Source organism: Canis lupus, chromosome 27, assembly GCF_003254725.2.
Source record: "Canis lupus dingo isolate Sandy chromosome 27, ASM325472v2, whole genome shotgun sequence".
NCBI lineage: Eukaryota > Metazoa > Chordata > Mammalia > Carnivora > Canidae > Canis > Canis lupus.
The window spans coordinates 25347485-25364348 of NC_064269.1; the positions used below are offsets into that span (position 1 = coordinate 25347485).

At 37.1% G+C, this 16864-nt stretch overlaps 1 protein-coding gene across 10 annotated transcripts in view; it reads left to right on the forward strand.

Moving 5' to 3' along the window:
* Positions 1-16864, forward strand: part of ABCC9 (ATP binding cassette subfamily C member 9) — a 152806-nt gene that overhangs the window by 43290 nt on the left and 92652 nt on the right. For all 10 annotated transcript variants that reach the window (XM_049102228.1, XM_049102223.1, XM_049102230.1 and 7 more), the window contains one exon: positions 13156-13264. In XM_049102228.1, coding sequence (XP_048958185.1) covers positions 13156-13264 — 109 coding nt within the window. The remainder of the gene's footprint in view (positions 1-13155; positions 13265-16864) is intronic.

Below are 16864 nucleotides of genomic sequence, written 5' to 3' on the forward strand. Positions count from 1 at the left end.
ATTCCGTTATTGATCTATGTGTCTGGTTTTGTGCCAGTATCATAAGGTCTTGATGATCATGGCTTTGTAATACAGCTTGAAATCTGGCATTGTGATGCCCCCGGCTCTGGTTTTCTTTTTCAGTATTCCCCTGGCTATTCGGGGTCTTTTCTGATTCCATACAAATCTTAAGATGATTTCATCCAACTCTGTGAAGAAGGTCCATGGTATTTTGATAAAGATTGCATTGAACGTGTAGATTGCCCTGGGTAACATAGCCATTTTCACAATATTAATTCTTCCGATCCGTGAGCATGGAACATTTTTCCATCTCTTTGTGTCTTCCTCAATTTCTATCAGAAGTGTTCTGTAGTTTTTAGGGTATAGATCCTTTACCTCTTTGGTTAGGTTTATTCCTGGGTATCTTATGGTTTTGGATGCAATTGTAAGTGGGATTTATTCCTTAATTTCTCTTTCTTCAGTCTCATTGTTAGTGTATAGAAATGCCACTGATATTGGGGCATTGATTTTGTATCCTCCACATTGCTGAATTGCTGTATGAGTTCTAGCAATCTTGGGGTGGAGTCTTTTGGGTTTTCTATATATAGTATCATCTTACCTGCGAAGAAGGAGAGTTTGACTTCTTTGCCAATTTGAATGCCTTTTATTTCTTTTTGTTGCCTGATTGCTGAGGCTAGGACTTCTAGTACTATGTTGAATAGCAGTGGTGAGAGTGGACATCCCTGTCATGTTCCTGATCTTAGGGGAAAGGCTCCCAGTGTTTCCCTATTGAGAATGATATTTGCTGTGGGTTTTTCATACATGGCTTTTAAGATGCTGAGGAATGTTCCTTCTATCCCTACACTTTGAAGAGTTTTGATTGGGAATGGATGCTATATTTTGTCAAATGTTGTCTCTGCATCTATTGAGAGGATCATATGGTTCTTGGTTTTTCTCTTGTTGATACGATCTATCCCGCTGATTGTTTTACGAGTGTTGAACCACACTTACTTCCCGGGGGTGGAGGGGTAAATCCCACTTGGTCATGGTGAATAATCTTAATGTACTGTTGGATCCTATTGGCTAGTACCTTGTTGAGAATTTTTGCATCTGTGTTCATCAGGGATATTGGTCTATAATTCTCTTTTTTGGTGGGGTCTTTTCCTGGTTTTGGAATCAAGGTAATGCTAGCCTCATAAAACTACTTTGAAAGAATTCCCTCCCTTTCTATCCATTGAAACAGCTTTAGTAGAATAGGTATTATTTCTTCTTTAAACATTTGATAGAATTCCCCTGAGAAGCCATCTGGTCCTGGACTTTTGTGTCTTGGGAGGTTTTTGATGACTGCTTCAATTTCCTGCCTTGTTATTGGCCTGTTCTGGCTTTCTGTTTCTTCCTGTTCTAGCTTTGGTAATCCTGGTTTTCCAGAAATGCATCCATTTCTTCTAGATTGCCTAATTTGTTGGCATATAGCTGTTCATAATACGTTTTTAAAATCGTTTGTGTTTCCTTGGTATTGGTTGTGATCGCTCCTCTTTCATTTGTGATTTTATTGGAGTCTTTTCCCTTTTCTTTTTAATAAGGCTGGCTAGGGATTTATCTATCTTATTAATTCTTTCAAAGAACCAACTACTGATTTTGTTGATCTGTTCTACAGTTCTTCTAGTCTCTATTTCATTGACTTGTACTCAAATCTTTATTATCTCTCTTCTTCTTGGTGTAGGTTTTACTTGCCATTCTTTCTCCAGTTCCTTTAGGTGCGAGGTTAGCTTGTGTATTCGAGTTTTTTCCAGTTTTTTTGAGGGAGGCTTGTATTGTGATGTATTTCTCTCTTAGGACCATTTTTGCTGTATCCCAGAGATTTTGAATGGTTCTATCTTCATTTTCATTAGTTTCCATGAATTTTTTTTAATTCTTCTCTAATTTCCTGGTTGACTCATTCATCTGTTAGTTGGATGCTATTTAACCCTCATGTGTTTGAGTTTCTTCCAAATTTTTTCTTGTGATTGAGTTCTAGTTTCAAAGCATTGTGGTCTGAAAATAAGCAGGGGACAATCCCAATATTTTGGTATTGTCCTGATTTGTGACCCAGTATGTAGTCTATTCTGGAGAAAGTTCCGTATGCACCTGAGAAGAATGTGTATTGAGTTGTGTTCAGATGTAAAGTTCTGTATATATCTGTGAGATCCATCTGGTCCAGTGTATCATTTAAAGCTCCTGTTTCTTTGGAGATGTTGTGCTTAGAAAATCTGTCGTTTGCTGAAAGTGCCGTGTTGAAGTTTCCTACTATTAGTGTATTATTATCTAAATATCTCTTTGGTTATTAATTGATTGATATGCTTTGCAGCTCCCACATTAGGGGCATAAATATTCATGATTTTTAGGTCTTTTTGTTGGATAGACCCTTTAAGTATGATATAGTGTCCCTCTTTATCTCTTACTGCAGTCTTTGGTATAAACTTTAATTTATCTGATATGAGTATTGCTACCCCAGCTTTCTTTTAAGGACCATTTGAATGGTAAATGGTTCTCCATCCCTTCATTTTTAAGCTGGAGGTGTCCTTAGGTCTAAAATGAGTCTCTTGTCGACAGCATATAGATGGGTCTTGCTTTTTTATCCAGTCCGATGCCTTGCGTCTTTTGATGGATTCATTTAGCCCACTCATGTTCAGAGTAACAATAGAAAGAGATGAATATATTGTCATCATATTACCTACTCAGTCCCTGTTTTTGTGGATTGTTTCTTTGGGTTCCCTCTTTCTTTTACAAGGTCCCCCTTCATATTTTTTGCAGAGCTTGTTTGGTGGTCACATATTCTTTCAGTTTCTGCCTATCCTAGAAGCTCTTTATCTCTCCTATTCTGAATGAGAGCCTTGCTGGATAAAGTATTCTTGGCTGCCTGTTCTTCTCATTTAGGACCCTGTATATATCCTGCCAGCCCATTTCTGACCTGCCAGGTCTCTGCGGAGAGGTCTGCTGTTAATCTGATATTTCTCCCCATATAAGTTAAGAATCTCTTGTCTAGTGCTGCTTTAAGAATTTTCTCTTTATCTTTGAGATTTGCAAGTTTCACTTAAATGTCGAGGTATTGAATGGTTTTTTATTGATTTTTTGGGGTGTCCTCTCTATCTCTTGGATCTGAATGCCTGTTTCCTTACCCAGATTTGGGGAGTTCTCAGCTATGATTTGTTCAAATATATTTTGTGGTCCTCTGTCTCTCTCAGCCTCTTCTGGAATCCCAATTAGATGTATATTCTTCCTTTTCAAGCTGATTTATTTCCCTGAGCCTTTCCTCATGGACTGTTAATTGTTTTCCTCTTTTTCCCTCAGCTTCCTTCCTTACCATCAAGTTGTCTTCTCTGTCACTCACTCTCTCTTCCACCTCATTAACCTTAGCAGTTAGAACATCCAGTTTGGATTGCATCTCATTTAATATATTTTTAATTTTGGCCTGATTAGATCTCAATTCTGCAGTAACAAAGTCTCTAGAGTCCTTTATGCTTTTTTTTTCCAGAGCCACCAGTAGCTTTATAATTGTACCTCTGAATTCAATTTCAACATTGTATTGAAATCCAAATTCTGTAACTCTGTGGCAGAGAATACTGTTTCCAGTTCTTTCTTTTGTGGTGAATTTTTCCTTGTAGTCATTTTGTCCAGTGCAGAGTGGCTGTATAAGCGGGCTGAGTCAAAAATATCAACTACGACCTGAGTAAAATACACTGTAGATAATTCCAAAGAGGTCAGAGACCAGAAAATAAAAGAAAAAGAAGAACAGAACAAAATAAAACAAAAGGACCACTAAAGTGAAAAACAAAATTTAACACAAAATAAAAAGCCAAAAAATAAAAGCAAAGAAGAAGAAAAAAGAAAAATGAAAGAAAGTAAAGAGGAAAAAGAGAAAAAAAAGGGGGGGGGGATGATGGTGGTGAGGAAGTGATAGTGGAGAGAAAATATAGTCTACCTGAGGGATCCTAGAGGGTGATCCTCTTGTTTCTGAGAGTATTTTGTTATTTTGTTCCTTATGTTATAAGATGCTCAATCCCAAATTTATATAAACCAGTAATACTTCTAGAAAGCCCCAACATTGACCACCAAAACATAAACAAGATAAAAAAAAGGGGGCAGAATGGGAAGGAAGAGAGAATATCATCTTCCAGAATGAACCAACATGGTGTTCCACTTGGTTCTGGGTGTATGTTAGTCATGTTTCAGAAGGTATAACTTCCACCATTGTAAAACAAAATGAGGCAGAAGAAAACAAAAACAAAAAACAAAATCCATATCTCGTATATTTACCAAAATTAAATGAAATATGCTGAAGGGAATCCAGAAGTGAAAAATATATCTAAGACATGTAATTGTAGAAATATGAGTCAAAAAGGAAAAAACTTAAAAATGAGGAGCTGGTAAAATATTGTAGTTAAGGTGGGAAAAAAGAAAAAGCATTGGAAGTTTTTAGTGTCTTATAAAAACAAGTCATAATGGGGGAGAAAAAAAGGAGCCTCTAGTTCTATACTACTATTTTCCCTCAGTCCTGGAACTTTCCAGTACTGCTTGGTCAGTAAACTTGCTCTTCCCTTGTTCTTCCAGCTGGTCTTCTGGGGGAGAGGCCTGCTGTGCTGATTCTCAGGTGTGTGTACCTGGGAGAGATACCCCACCCCCTGCCAGGTGCTGGGCTCAGTGTGAGCTGTTTATCCTGTGAAGCCTTTGTTCTCTGGAGGCCCTGCCTCTCCCAGCACAAGATGAAACAAAGAGGAAAAACAACAATGGTGGCAGCCAGATTTCCAGCTTTGGAGTCAGCTCCCTGCAGTAACTAACTGCAGTCTCCCAGTCAGCCTAGATGCTCCTGGGGGCAGACATGGGTGCACTGATCTGCATAGCTTGTGGGGCGCCCAGCTATAGGTGTGTTCTTGCTTTCCTGTGTGCTCCCCTCTTCTGCCTGTCCCAGGGGGAACACAGGATCACCAGCTTTGTCCACTTGGGCACCCTGGAATCTGGGGCCCTGTGCTGCTGGACCCGTGCTCCCGGGAACTACCTCTCCCAAAAGGAGCTGGTCCGCCTAACCAACTGGCTTCTCCCAAATACCCCGGAGGGCTGTGGTGCTCCAGCTCTTTAGCACAGTTTGTGGTGAGCTTTCCCCCAGGCGCCCCTTCTCTTATAATGACTCCAGGAATCTTGAGGCTTCACTGCCTCTCTTATGATTCTGCCCAATTTCCCTGCTAAGCATTTTTCCATCAGGGAAAACTCCAGCACAGATTTTTAAAGTTCCTGCTTCTCCAAGGCTGGGCTTTCTTGCCCCAGAGGCTTTCTTGACTCTGCTTTAGCCTGGCTTCTCATGGTTCCCCTCCCCCACTTTATTCTTTTTTTTTTTCACCTTCCTACCTTGTTAGAAGTGAAAACTTTTCTCTCTGTAGCATTCCAGCTGTTCTCTCTTTAAATCTCAGTTCAAATTCATAGGTGTTCAGTATGTTTTGAAAGTTATCTAGGTAAGTTGGTGGAACCAGGTGAGTTGAGGACCCCTACTCTTCTGCCATCTTGCCCCTTGTTCTCTATATTTAAGAGTCTGTCTCTTGGTTTGTCTCTTTTTTTCCCTTTGTTCATTTGTTTTGTTTCTCAAATTCCACATATGAATGAAATTATATAGGATTCATCTTTCTCTGACTGACTTATTTCATTTAGCATTATATTCTCTAGCTCCAACCATGTTGTTGCAGATGGCAAGATTTCATTCTTTTCTGTGACTGAGTACTACTCTATTGTGTGTATATGTATATATGTTTATATATGTATATACATATATATGGCACATATTTTTAATCCATTCATCTATTGTTGAATACTTGGGCTGTTTCCATCATTTTGTTATTGTAAATAATGCCGCAGTAAACATAGGGGCTCATATATCCTTTTGAATAAGTGTTTTTGCATTCTATGCATAAATACCCAGTAGTGGTATTACTGGATTGTAGGGTAGTTCTATTTTTAATTTTTTGGGGGAACCTCCATACTGTCTTCCACAGTTGCTACATCAGATTGCATTCCCACTAGCCATGTATAAAGATTCCTTTTTCTCCACTTCCTTGCCAATGCTTGTTGTTTCTTGTGTTTTTGATTTTAGCCATTTTGATAGTGTGAGGTGATATTGCATTATAGTTTTGATTTGCATTTCCTTGATGATGAATGATGTTGAGCATCTTTTCATGTGTTTGTTAGCCATCTGTAGGTCCTCTTTGGTGAAATGTCTATTCATGTCTTCTTCCTATTTGTAATTAGATTATTTGGGGGTTTTTGGTGTTCAGTGGTGTGAACAGTATGCACATTTTTAAGGTCCTTAATGAATATTGCTGTGTTGCTTTTCATGAGTGGTAGGTCAAAAAGTGTAGACATTTGTAAGATGTTTAAAAATTTCTTATTTATTTGAGAGAGAGAGAAAGTAAGCAGGAAGGAGAGGGAGAGAGAATCTGAAACAGACTCTGCACTGAGCACAGAGCTGTATGCAGAGCTCAATCCCATGATGGCAAGATCACAGCCTGAGCCAAAACCAAAAGTTGGACACTTAACTGACTGAGCCAACAGGCACCGCCATTTTTAAGATCTTTAAAGTGAAAATGGCCATAGTATCTTCCAGTAAAATTGTGTCCATTTATATTTGCAGTTACAGTGATGGACAGTGTTCCCATCAACAAATTTTCACTGTTTTAATTTTAATTTAATCTGGAAAAAACCTAAGTAAGTCTCATGGTTTCTTCTAATTGGAAAGGCTGTGCAAAACCCCTCCACACTTTGCTCATTTTAAATATGCTTCTCTCATTTTTTTAAACCAGTGTATACTTTGTCTCAAACTTAGTTTCCTACAATGCACAATAATAAAAATAGATATATAATAATGACCATTTTCCCACCATTTTCTTGTGCTATATAAATAAGTAGGCTACCAAACTTGGTTATACTATATTATATAATGCTGTACACACCACAGTCTACTGTGTCTGATACTTGGTTATAAACAAGGAAGTCTTCAAGTAGTATTTTGCTTATGGTAGAAGATCTGATAAACTTCATAAGATCTCAGCATGTTTCATAAACAGTCATTATCACACTTGGCCTTTGAAAGAAATGTCAAGATGTTAACAATACTAAGGAAAATTGGAAAACAGAGGCCTTAAGTATATGAAGCCTGGCATTGCCACTGATAGCAATATTTCCCATTTCTTGTAAAGGCTTTTTTTTTTTTAAAACTAATTGATTTTTTTTTCTTGTAAAGTCTTTTAAAATGAGACAATTTTCCCAATGGTGACATATTACAAAGAAAGCTAGTATGTGGCAGTTAAAATACCAGAATCTTCAGTTCGGGAGAGTAATTTATATTGGTTTAATGATGGTTCAAACCCAGATGACAGTAAGATGCACATGCATTGTCTTATTATAAACTGAAGTTCTGATGGGTCACAATAGTATCATAAAATTATTTCAGTGCCGTTTTGCCTCTGAAACAGTTGTACAGAACACTGACTGATTTTCGTAGCACCATTTCCAAATTAGGCAGTGCTCTGGAAGGGAAGCTATTTCAAACAATAAAATTGATGAATGGCCAAAGTTTGCTATTTTGGTCCTTAGTTTCATTTTCTCCATTTAATAGCTGTATCTTCCATGGTTTCATTTTTAATTGGAATTTGACTTTGTACCACAAGAGGGGATAAAAAAGTTGTTAAGTTATAACAGGTAACTTCTCTGAAATCAGGAGGTTACCAAGCATCAAAAGGACTTAAAGAGTTTATTTGGGGGGGAAAAATAAAAAAAAACACCAAAAAACCTAGGAGTGCCCTCCCACTCCATAGTATACACTCCTGCTGCAGTAAATGCCGGTAAAATTGAGAGTGGGCAGTATTCACTGTATATTTATGCATAGCACTCCTTCTTCCTTATGTCCCAGGGAAAGGCGTTTGCCAGTTTGATAAAGACCAGTCTGTTTTCAGGGCTCAGTTCCAGATTTCCCAAGCCATATGCCTAATACAATTAGCTTATAAAAACTTACTTCTCTAAAATGAGTCTCAGTAGTTGATTTGTGGGTCCTACAGAGATGGCCAATCAACAGAGGAGCCAGGCCTTTCTCCCACTGTGTGCTGGTTCTGGGAACCCAAATGAGCTTTTTCCCAGTATTGACTGGGTTTGGCATTCTTTTCTGTGCCTGGGAACCCGTGACCAGTCTTTGATGCCAATTGGCCCATGACGAGCTGAGCAGCCTGTTTATAATCGGAGACTTTGGTGAGCTGATTTTGAAACCTTTTCTTCAGGACCGTGGAAGTATAAATTCTTTGCCTCACTCTCCAATGCATCAGAGATTTGGTGGGTTAGAAGGCGGTGCAACATACTCCCAAACCTATGTTATACATACCTGGAAGAACTTACAAACTCCTCTACTGTAGTAAAATTCCGTGCTGTGTAAAATTCTTTCCTATGTGAAAATTCTCTACGTTCTTTTAAAAATGTTTAGTTTGCTAGCCAAAGTGGTCTTCAGGGTGCTCAATGGGCAGGACCTCATGAAAAAGTAATAAAATAGAAGAAGGGGGCAGATACAATTCAGGTTTTCTCTTTACAACCTCACACCCTACTCTGGTTGAGTTTTCTGGACACTTTATGATATTGTATTCTAGTCTATATTCGCAAAAACAGAGTCACGAAATGAAGAAAAGCAGGAAAAGTCACTAGTTTGTAAAATATTAAAATTCTTAAAAAAGAGTGATTTTGGGGGGATGCTTGCCTCCCTTTTCCACTTCGCTTTATTTGGAAGGAAATAATTTATGCATTTTTGCTTTTCTGGAGGAGAATATAATTTGATATGCTGTGTCCTTTATAAATAATTTCAGCTAAGGTTGCTGGGATTTGATGTATAATACAATATCTATGTCCAAAGATATTACTTGCCAAGATAAAAATGTGTAAAACCAATCCCTTGCTTTATTGGAAAATAACTTTGTATCCTTTTCTCATGTACCTCCCAAAGGAATGTATGCTTGGCTAGTCCACTACAGTTACCTTTGATCAAATAAATTGTTACTGATATTTATCATAGAGCCTGCATACTTCAGCCTGGTCCCTGATTACAAAGATGTTATAGTTCCTACAAGAAAAGAACATAATTGCCAGCAACAAAGTCACTTATTCCTGATTAATATAATAGCACCTGTCCAAGGTACTCAAACTTTATCTAAATACCCAAAGTGAAACTTGAAAGGTGAAAAAATAACGTGTGTAGCTAAAACCTTAAATACTGGTATGAATTATTTAAACACATGAGAAATTGGTAAAATACTGACCTAGAAGTATGGTGGAGGCAGGCTTAGGAGTTGGTATTCAATGCACCTGCTGTCAAATCCTAGTACCGCCACAGAGTACTCATTGTTCAACCTCAAGCACTTCATTTTGTGTCTCTATAGCTTGGGTTCTTCACTTAAGTGAGCACAGTAGTCCCTGCTTATGGCGATTGAGACAATTAAATGAGATAGTATAGAACAGTGCCTAGCACATTGCCTAAATGTTTTAGGTACTTTACCAATTTCCATTTTATTATTGTACCTCCATTTTATTAATCTACCTTCTGTGCTTCAGAGAGATATCTTCTGTGGGTCTGCATGCACTTGTTAATACTTTAGGTACATTACTAGGTATTAGGAATTGCAGAGATGAAAGATAGAGTGAAGTATGCAGGGAACCTACAATCTAGTTGGCGAGACCAGGAAGGGAAACTAAGTACAGTATGGTGTGTTATGCTATTTCAGCTCTACACAGAATGCCAGGGCCCATCTATGAGGGTCACTGAAGTTCACTGAGTGAGAAGGCAGACAGTCTGGTCAGTGAAGATTTAAAAGACTTAGTGGCTCCTTCATAAGATCTTAAGAAATGGTAGGACTCAGTTGAAGAAAAAGGGAAAACATGTTCAAGCTGAGAGAGCAATGTTTTCGGGGTGGGGGGAATGAGTAAGTAGGTGAGAGATCTTGGTATTTTTAGGGGACTCAACGTAGTTGAGTGTAATTGGTGACAGGTTCTGATGTGGAAAGTGGAAGAGGATGAAGCTAGAGAGTAAAATCCTGAGCAGTCTGGAAATGATGCTAAGGATGCCGGAGGCAAAGGGGTGCCATTTGTTATTTTAAGGAGAGGAATGCTGCATAAACAGATTTGGATTTTAAATATATAACCCTGACAGCATGGTAGAAATTACTTCACCCTTGGTCAGGATTCATGCATTTTCCATAATTGCTTTGCCTCAGTGATTTCTGAAAGGACCTCATATGCATAGGAAATGCTTTTTGTATTACCCATTTATTCATTCACCAGACATTTCTTGAGAAATTACTATGTTGTATTTTTGGCATTGGGCTAGATTCTGAAGATGAAAATCTTTGCTCTTAAGGAATTCATTGTGTAATGGGAGAGATGGAGGAATCAAAAATGACAAGATAGCAGTTCCAGGGACCCTCAGTCAGAAAGCCTAGAATGATGAGGACAGGGGAGGGGAAAGGAGGAGGAGGTTCAGAGAAGTCTTCATCTTAGGGTCCTCCGATATTTCTTGTAATTAGAGAGTTCCAGAGTGGAATGTTATAGAGAGGAAAGAAAGTTCTCTCTATGCCCCAGTTACACTCAGAGACCGTTACTTCCTGATGCTTAGTAAGAATGGGACTCATTAATTCCATAAAAGCTTCAGTAAGATTTGTGTGTGTACTAGAAAAGTGAAATGGAGAATTGAATCAACTGACTTTACTTAAATGTCTGAGTCATTGGTTTATTCCCTCTTTGATTTATTCAGCAAACATTCATTGAGTAATATGTGCCAGGAGCAGCTAGACATAGAGTTACAAGGGCAAATGAGTCTGACCCCTGGACTTCCCTTTGTGTGCAAAGACCTAGTATGAGATTGTTTAAAAGGTATTTTTTGGAACGGCAAAGCTGTGCTCCTTAAAATCCACTCTTCAAAATAATAAGAACAGAATGACAACTAAAATCTATAAAGGTAAAAAAGATCTTTTACTACTACTTTTGAGGTAGATCTTATACATTCTTAACACAAGAAAAAAACGGTAGCTATGTATGACGACAATGTTAACTAGACTTATTGTGCCAATCAGATTGCAATTTATACAAATATTGAATCATTATGTTGTACACCTGAAACAAATACATGTCAGTTATACCTCAATTTACAAAGCAAAGAAGAGATAACTGTCATTTAAGAGAAATAAACTCGCATTTCATAAGGCATTTCTAATACTGGCTTTCCAATTCATATGGCCAATATTTGCTGACCAAGACTCAAAAAGAGTACACAAACTGAAGCTCATCTTTTTGTTTTTGTTGAGGTATCTGAAATTCTTTTTTAAATAGTAAAATATACATAACATAAAATTTACCATTTAAACCATTTTATGTGTATAGTTTGGTCACGTTAAGTACGTACACATTGCTTTGCAGCCATCACCACAATCCATTCTGGAACTTCTTCATCTCCCCAAATTAGAATCTGTTTTCATTAAACAGTAACAATATTTGCCTCTTCTCCCAGCCCCTGGAAACCACCAATGACTTTCAAATTTTTATGAATTTGACTATTCTAGGTACCTCATATAGGTAGAATCAGACACTATTTGTAGGGGTTTATTTTATTTTATTGTGCCTGGCTTATTAGCATTATGTATAATAATGCCGTGAAGAATTTATTCACCTTTATGTTTCCAGTGAAAAGAAGCAGTTTCTATGGCATGTGAGGCCACCGGCCTTAAAGATGGTAGGCAAAAGACAGTTAAATTTACTTTTCTCTATTTTATTAGTCTGCCACATACATATACACAGAGACAACAAGCTTTGCAGACCTATTTGGAAGCACTTAACTTGACTGCAAGCTCAAGTGAAAAAATATAATAATTTTTTTGTTTCAAATCTTTATTTTCCAGTTTCCTACCAAAGGCAATATTTCCCCTGTGGTTGATACTGCATATGCCAAATTAGTTTGTTCACTTTCAACATCCTAGCACACTAAAAGGAGCATTTCTTTTACAACTTCGCAGAACTTTCTTTAGCATATTATTTTATTTATAGGAGCATGTTTTCAAATCATGTTGTTGTTTCTTTGGTTCTTTCTTTTTGCTCCTGATTCTATAAACTAGCTTGAAAAAGTAAGAAGGGGAGGCGTAGTTAGAACAAGGAGTCTTGTACCCTGCCCAAGGAGACCATAATAAAGAATGTTTGTAAACCACTGTTCTAGAGCCGGGCTTCTCAAACTGTGATGTGCTTATGAAGCATTTCTGGATCTTGTGAAAATCAGTATTTTGATTTAGTAGCTTTTGGGTGGGGCCTGAGAGTCTCTGGTAAGCTCTTAGAGATGCTGATGCTATTGGTCCTTGGCCAACACTGAGCAGAGGCCTGTCTTCTTTCTAGGTTCAGAAAATATGTGTAGTGTATAGTGCTTAAGCAAGATAACAGAATGGTCATGAGCCCCAGATCTGTGTTATATGCTAAATGCTTTTTTTTTTTAAGTTTGACTTTTCTTTTTTTTTTTTTAGAGAGAGATTTTATTTATTTATTCATGAGAGACACAGAGAGAGGCAGAAACATAGGCAGAGGGAAAAGCAGGCTCCCTAGCGGGACTCCATCCCAGAACCCCAGGATCACGCCTTGAGCCAAAGGCAGACGCTCAACCACTGAACCACCCAGAAGCCTCTATATGCTAAATGATTTTAAGCAGGCTATTAGGTTCTCTATAACTTGTTTCCCCTTGTTTGTAAAATTAGAATAATTGGCATTATTATTTTAGACCATTCTGTTTTAAGTTCCTCAACTCTGTCTTTGACAAGAAACATATCTGTTAAAAAAAAAGTGCAAAAAAAATTTGGCTGCATTCAAAGGGTGACAAATTGTTTCTGGTTTTCATGAGACTTTTCTACTTTTAGAACTGAAGGTCCCAGGTCCTGGGAGCCCATAATTTTTGGGCAATTTAGTTAGGATGCTTGTTACTCCGAACTGAAGCTGAATTCCCAGTTGGTCTTCAGAAAGGAAGGCCACTTGGAGGTGGCTTGCTCAACATGGTAATGAGTGAGGGAAATGCTTGTTTATTTTGGTAGAGCTTCATTGTTGGTGGTTTTATTTTTAACCCCTTTTTTGTGTTTGTTTGGCTGGTTTTTTCAGTGTACAAAAGTTAAATGAGTTTCTCTTGAGTGATGAGATTGGTGAGGATAGCTGGCGAACTGGTGAAGGTTCTCTTCCTTTTGAGTCCTGTAAGAAACACACTGGAGTGGTAAGTGCTTTTTTTATTATTGAAGCTGTGACTAGGCAACAGTCCCAAAATTGGATGATTTTATATGAGGGCCATTAGAAGAAATTATAAGCTTTACTTTTAACCTATATCAAGAAAAATTGCCACCTGTTTCTACAACAAACTTCAATAGTCTAAAATTTATCAACAAATGTATAAGGCTTGTCATTAGAAATCATTAAAGAATTATCCCAATTCTTTGAGCACATGTTCAATTGAAAAAATAATTAAAAGATTGTCTACCCCAAATTTTATATAAAAATACTACTAAATAAAAGCTTAATAATTCCCACATCATATTCTTTCAATACTTTTTAGCTATATTATACTTTTTAGTTTAAAAAGTGCTTTTAAAGCATTACATCTTTTGACTCACTTAGTATTACCTTATTTTTATCTTCCAACTGAATATTGAGTTTCTGTATTGTGTGGCTTGAATAAAGTCAAAATTAGTAAGCAGCAGAGCCAGAATTAAAACCCGAGTCTTGTTAACTCCTGAACCAATTTATTCATCCATTACATAAATATTTACTCAGTATCTACATACAGCCTGGAAACATGTTCAATATTACTTGGTCTTATATTATGTGTAATATGACATGTACCATATATTTGCCTATGTTTCTAGACTTATTGGCTACCCTGTACCTTAGAGACATAGCTATAAAGAAGGAAAATAAGCTCCTTTTGTCACAGTTAGCTTTCTTAAAGGAAGAAGTCAGATGATAAAAAAGTTTAAAAAGTGAGATAATTTAACTTTGGGAAGAAAATAAAATAGGGTCTGAGAGAGTGACTGAGATGCTGGAAGCCAGGTGATCATTTCCCAGAAAGGCCCCCTCTGAAGAGCTGTCATTTGGGCTGAGACCTGAATGAAGAGTACATACTTGCTTGGTATATTTAGCAAAGATCTGGGGAAGAAAACATTTCAGGCAGAGAGCCAGTTGATGCAAAGACTTTGAGGTGGGAATGAATTTGGTGTGTTCAAGGAACAGAGAGACACTTTGGTTGAAGCCTGGTGAGAAATGGAGAGAGAAGATAAGAACAAGGATGGAGGGTCTGGATTGTATTCACATGCAATAGAAAACCATAGGAGGGCTTTAAACCCTGATATATATGTATACATACATATATATAATATATATATATAAAAACCTTTATATATATAAATGGCTTATATATATTTATGGTTTTTATATATTTATGGTTTATTTATATAAATATATATTTAACATACATTGATATATATAAAAGTTATATATATATATATATATATATATAAAGGTTTTAAAAGGTCAGTGATTGGGGCATATGGGTGGCTCAGTCGGTTGAGCCTCTGCCTTTGCCTCAGGTTGTGATCCTGGGGCCTGGATTGAACCTCGAGTTGGGCTTCCTGCTTAGTGGGAAGTCTGCTTCTCCCTCTCCCTTTACCCCTCCCCGCCCTGCTCATGCTCTCTCTGTCCTCTATTCTTTCTGTCTCTCTCAAATGGATGAATAAAATCTTTTGAAAAAATAAAAGATCAGTGATTTAAAATATGTATCAGTGATTTAAAAGATCACTTTGGCTACTGGGTTGCCAGTAATCAGTGGGAACAAGAGTAGAACAGATAGATCTGTAAGAAAATTATTACAATAACATAGGCAAGAAATGATGATGGTTAGAATTAGGGTTTTTTTTTGTGGCAGTTGCAGTGGACATTGTGAGAAAGTGATCAAATTCAGCATATTTTTTTTTAAGGTTGAGTTGATAAAGACCTGATAGGATGGATAGGGAGGCTGAGAAGTGAGTAGATTGGTGTTGAGGTGGGATCAAGAGGATTATCTGCACATGATAATTTTGAAATATTCATTGACATCTAAGAGAAGTCAGCATTGGAGATGTAAATTGTAAGAGTCATTAGCCATTAGATATTTAAATCAATGAGACTGGTTCACATCACTTTCTTGAAAGATGTGTCTGAAAAATTCTGAAGAAAGTCTTTAAAATTAATATGTACATTTCATAACAATAAAATAGAGAGATGTTATTCTAAAATGAGTCATGTTAAAATTGATATTAGTGATTCATGTTACTATTAGACAAAAATATGAATATATTTACTATTTTTGTAACCAAACAAAATTACACATGCAATCTTCTGGCTGGAATTAATTGAGGCTTGGAAAGTCTTTTTACCAGAAAGTCAATCTATATTAAATTTTTCTTTACATCATGTTTAAAACTGCTAAAAATAGTTGAGATGAGCACTCATCTATATTTAGACTTGCTGTCTTCTACTGCTTTTCTGGAGTTTTACTTTACTCTCTGTTATTTTATTGAGCAAGTGTGATTTTGTCTGAGAATGAACTACCACCTAGTCCTGTATACACTGGGGTAACCATGCCTCAGAATGCTTGTTTGCTATTGTGTGGACATAGACAGCAAGACAGAACACATTATAGAGTGTCTACACTTTGAGGCAGCAGGAAAGTCAAGTTGCTTAGAACCACTGTTGTCATCCTTTGGATTATAGGAGATTACCAAAGAACTTATTAGATCATCTTTCAGAGATGTGGGGATGAGCAGAGTGGATGACCTCAAGAATGAGGATGTAGGAGGTCAAGTTTATGGAGTTAGGGAAATTTAAATAACTTTTTGTATGAGATGAGGGATAGAAGAAAAATTGAACTGAGAAAAGGTTTTTGGAAGGAAAAAAGAATCCCCTTCAAATGTATTCAATATCTTCAGGGTTATTGAAACCAGACTGGACTTCTGATGTCTTTCAGGGTCATTCATCACTGCTGATGGGCCAAACCACAAACGACAAACTTTTTAAAATGGAGTGAAAAAAGCTGTGTGTTTGAAAATAACACTAATGGAAACTTCTTCTTGAGAGCTTAAGATGCTATGTATTCTGTAAAAGCTTAGAGTTAAGTGGTTTTGGCTGTAGAATCTCCATGGAGAATTAGTGACATTCTAGAGCCAAAGTCTCTTCAAATTACATCTGTGGAACTCCGACTCAAATCTCTGTCAACACATCTCCTCCTCCCACCCTCTCCTTAGTTTTGTGAAGAACATGACGTCATTCCTTTTGGACCTCTGGGGCAATACTACTATAGAACTAAAGACTCTAGAAGAAGTCGATTTACGTAAAGGCATAGACCTGTCTCCTGAGAAAGATACTGGCTTTTTACATCTCACGCAACATACTTCCGGGGTCATCTGTGAGATTGTGAAAAGAATAACAGAACTAAAATAAAATTTCAAGAACAATCTATTTTTTTTAAGTTAGAATGAATTTGGTATTTTCTACGTGACAGAAGCACTGTTAGTTTTTCTCAGTACCTTTTTAATCTGTATTTATTTGCACGTAGCCTAGCAATGTACTATTTGATCATTTGATGTTCTGTTGATATGACAGTTGATGGAAATTGGAAAAGCCAGTATCTTGTTTGGATTAAGTTACGCATTATTTGAGGACATCTCTAATTCCCATAGTAGAATTCAGTGGATTTTTCAAAAAGCTAAACCTGCAATTCCAGGCCAAAAAAGAAAGTTTCACAATTCTAGAATACTTTGCTTTTATAGGTAATTTAACAGTTTTA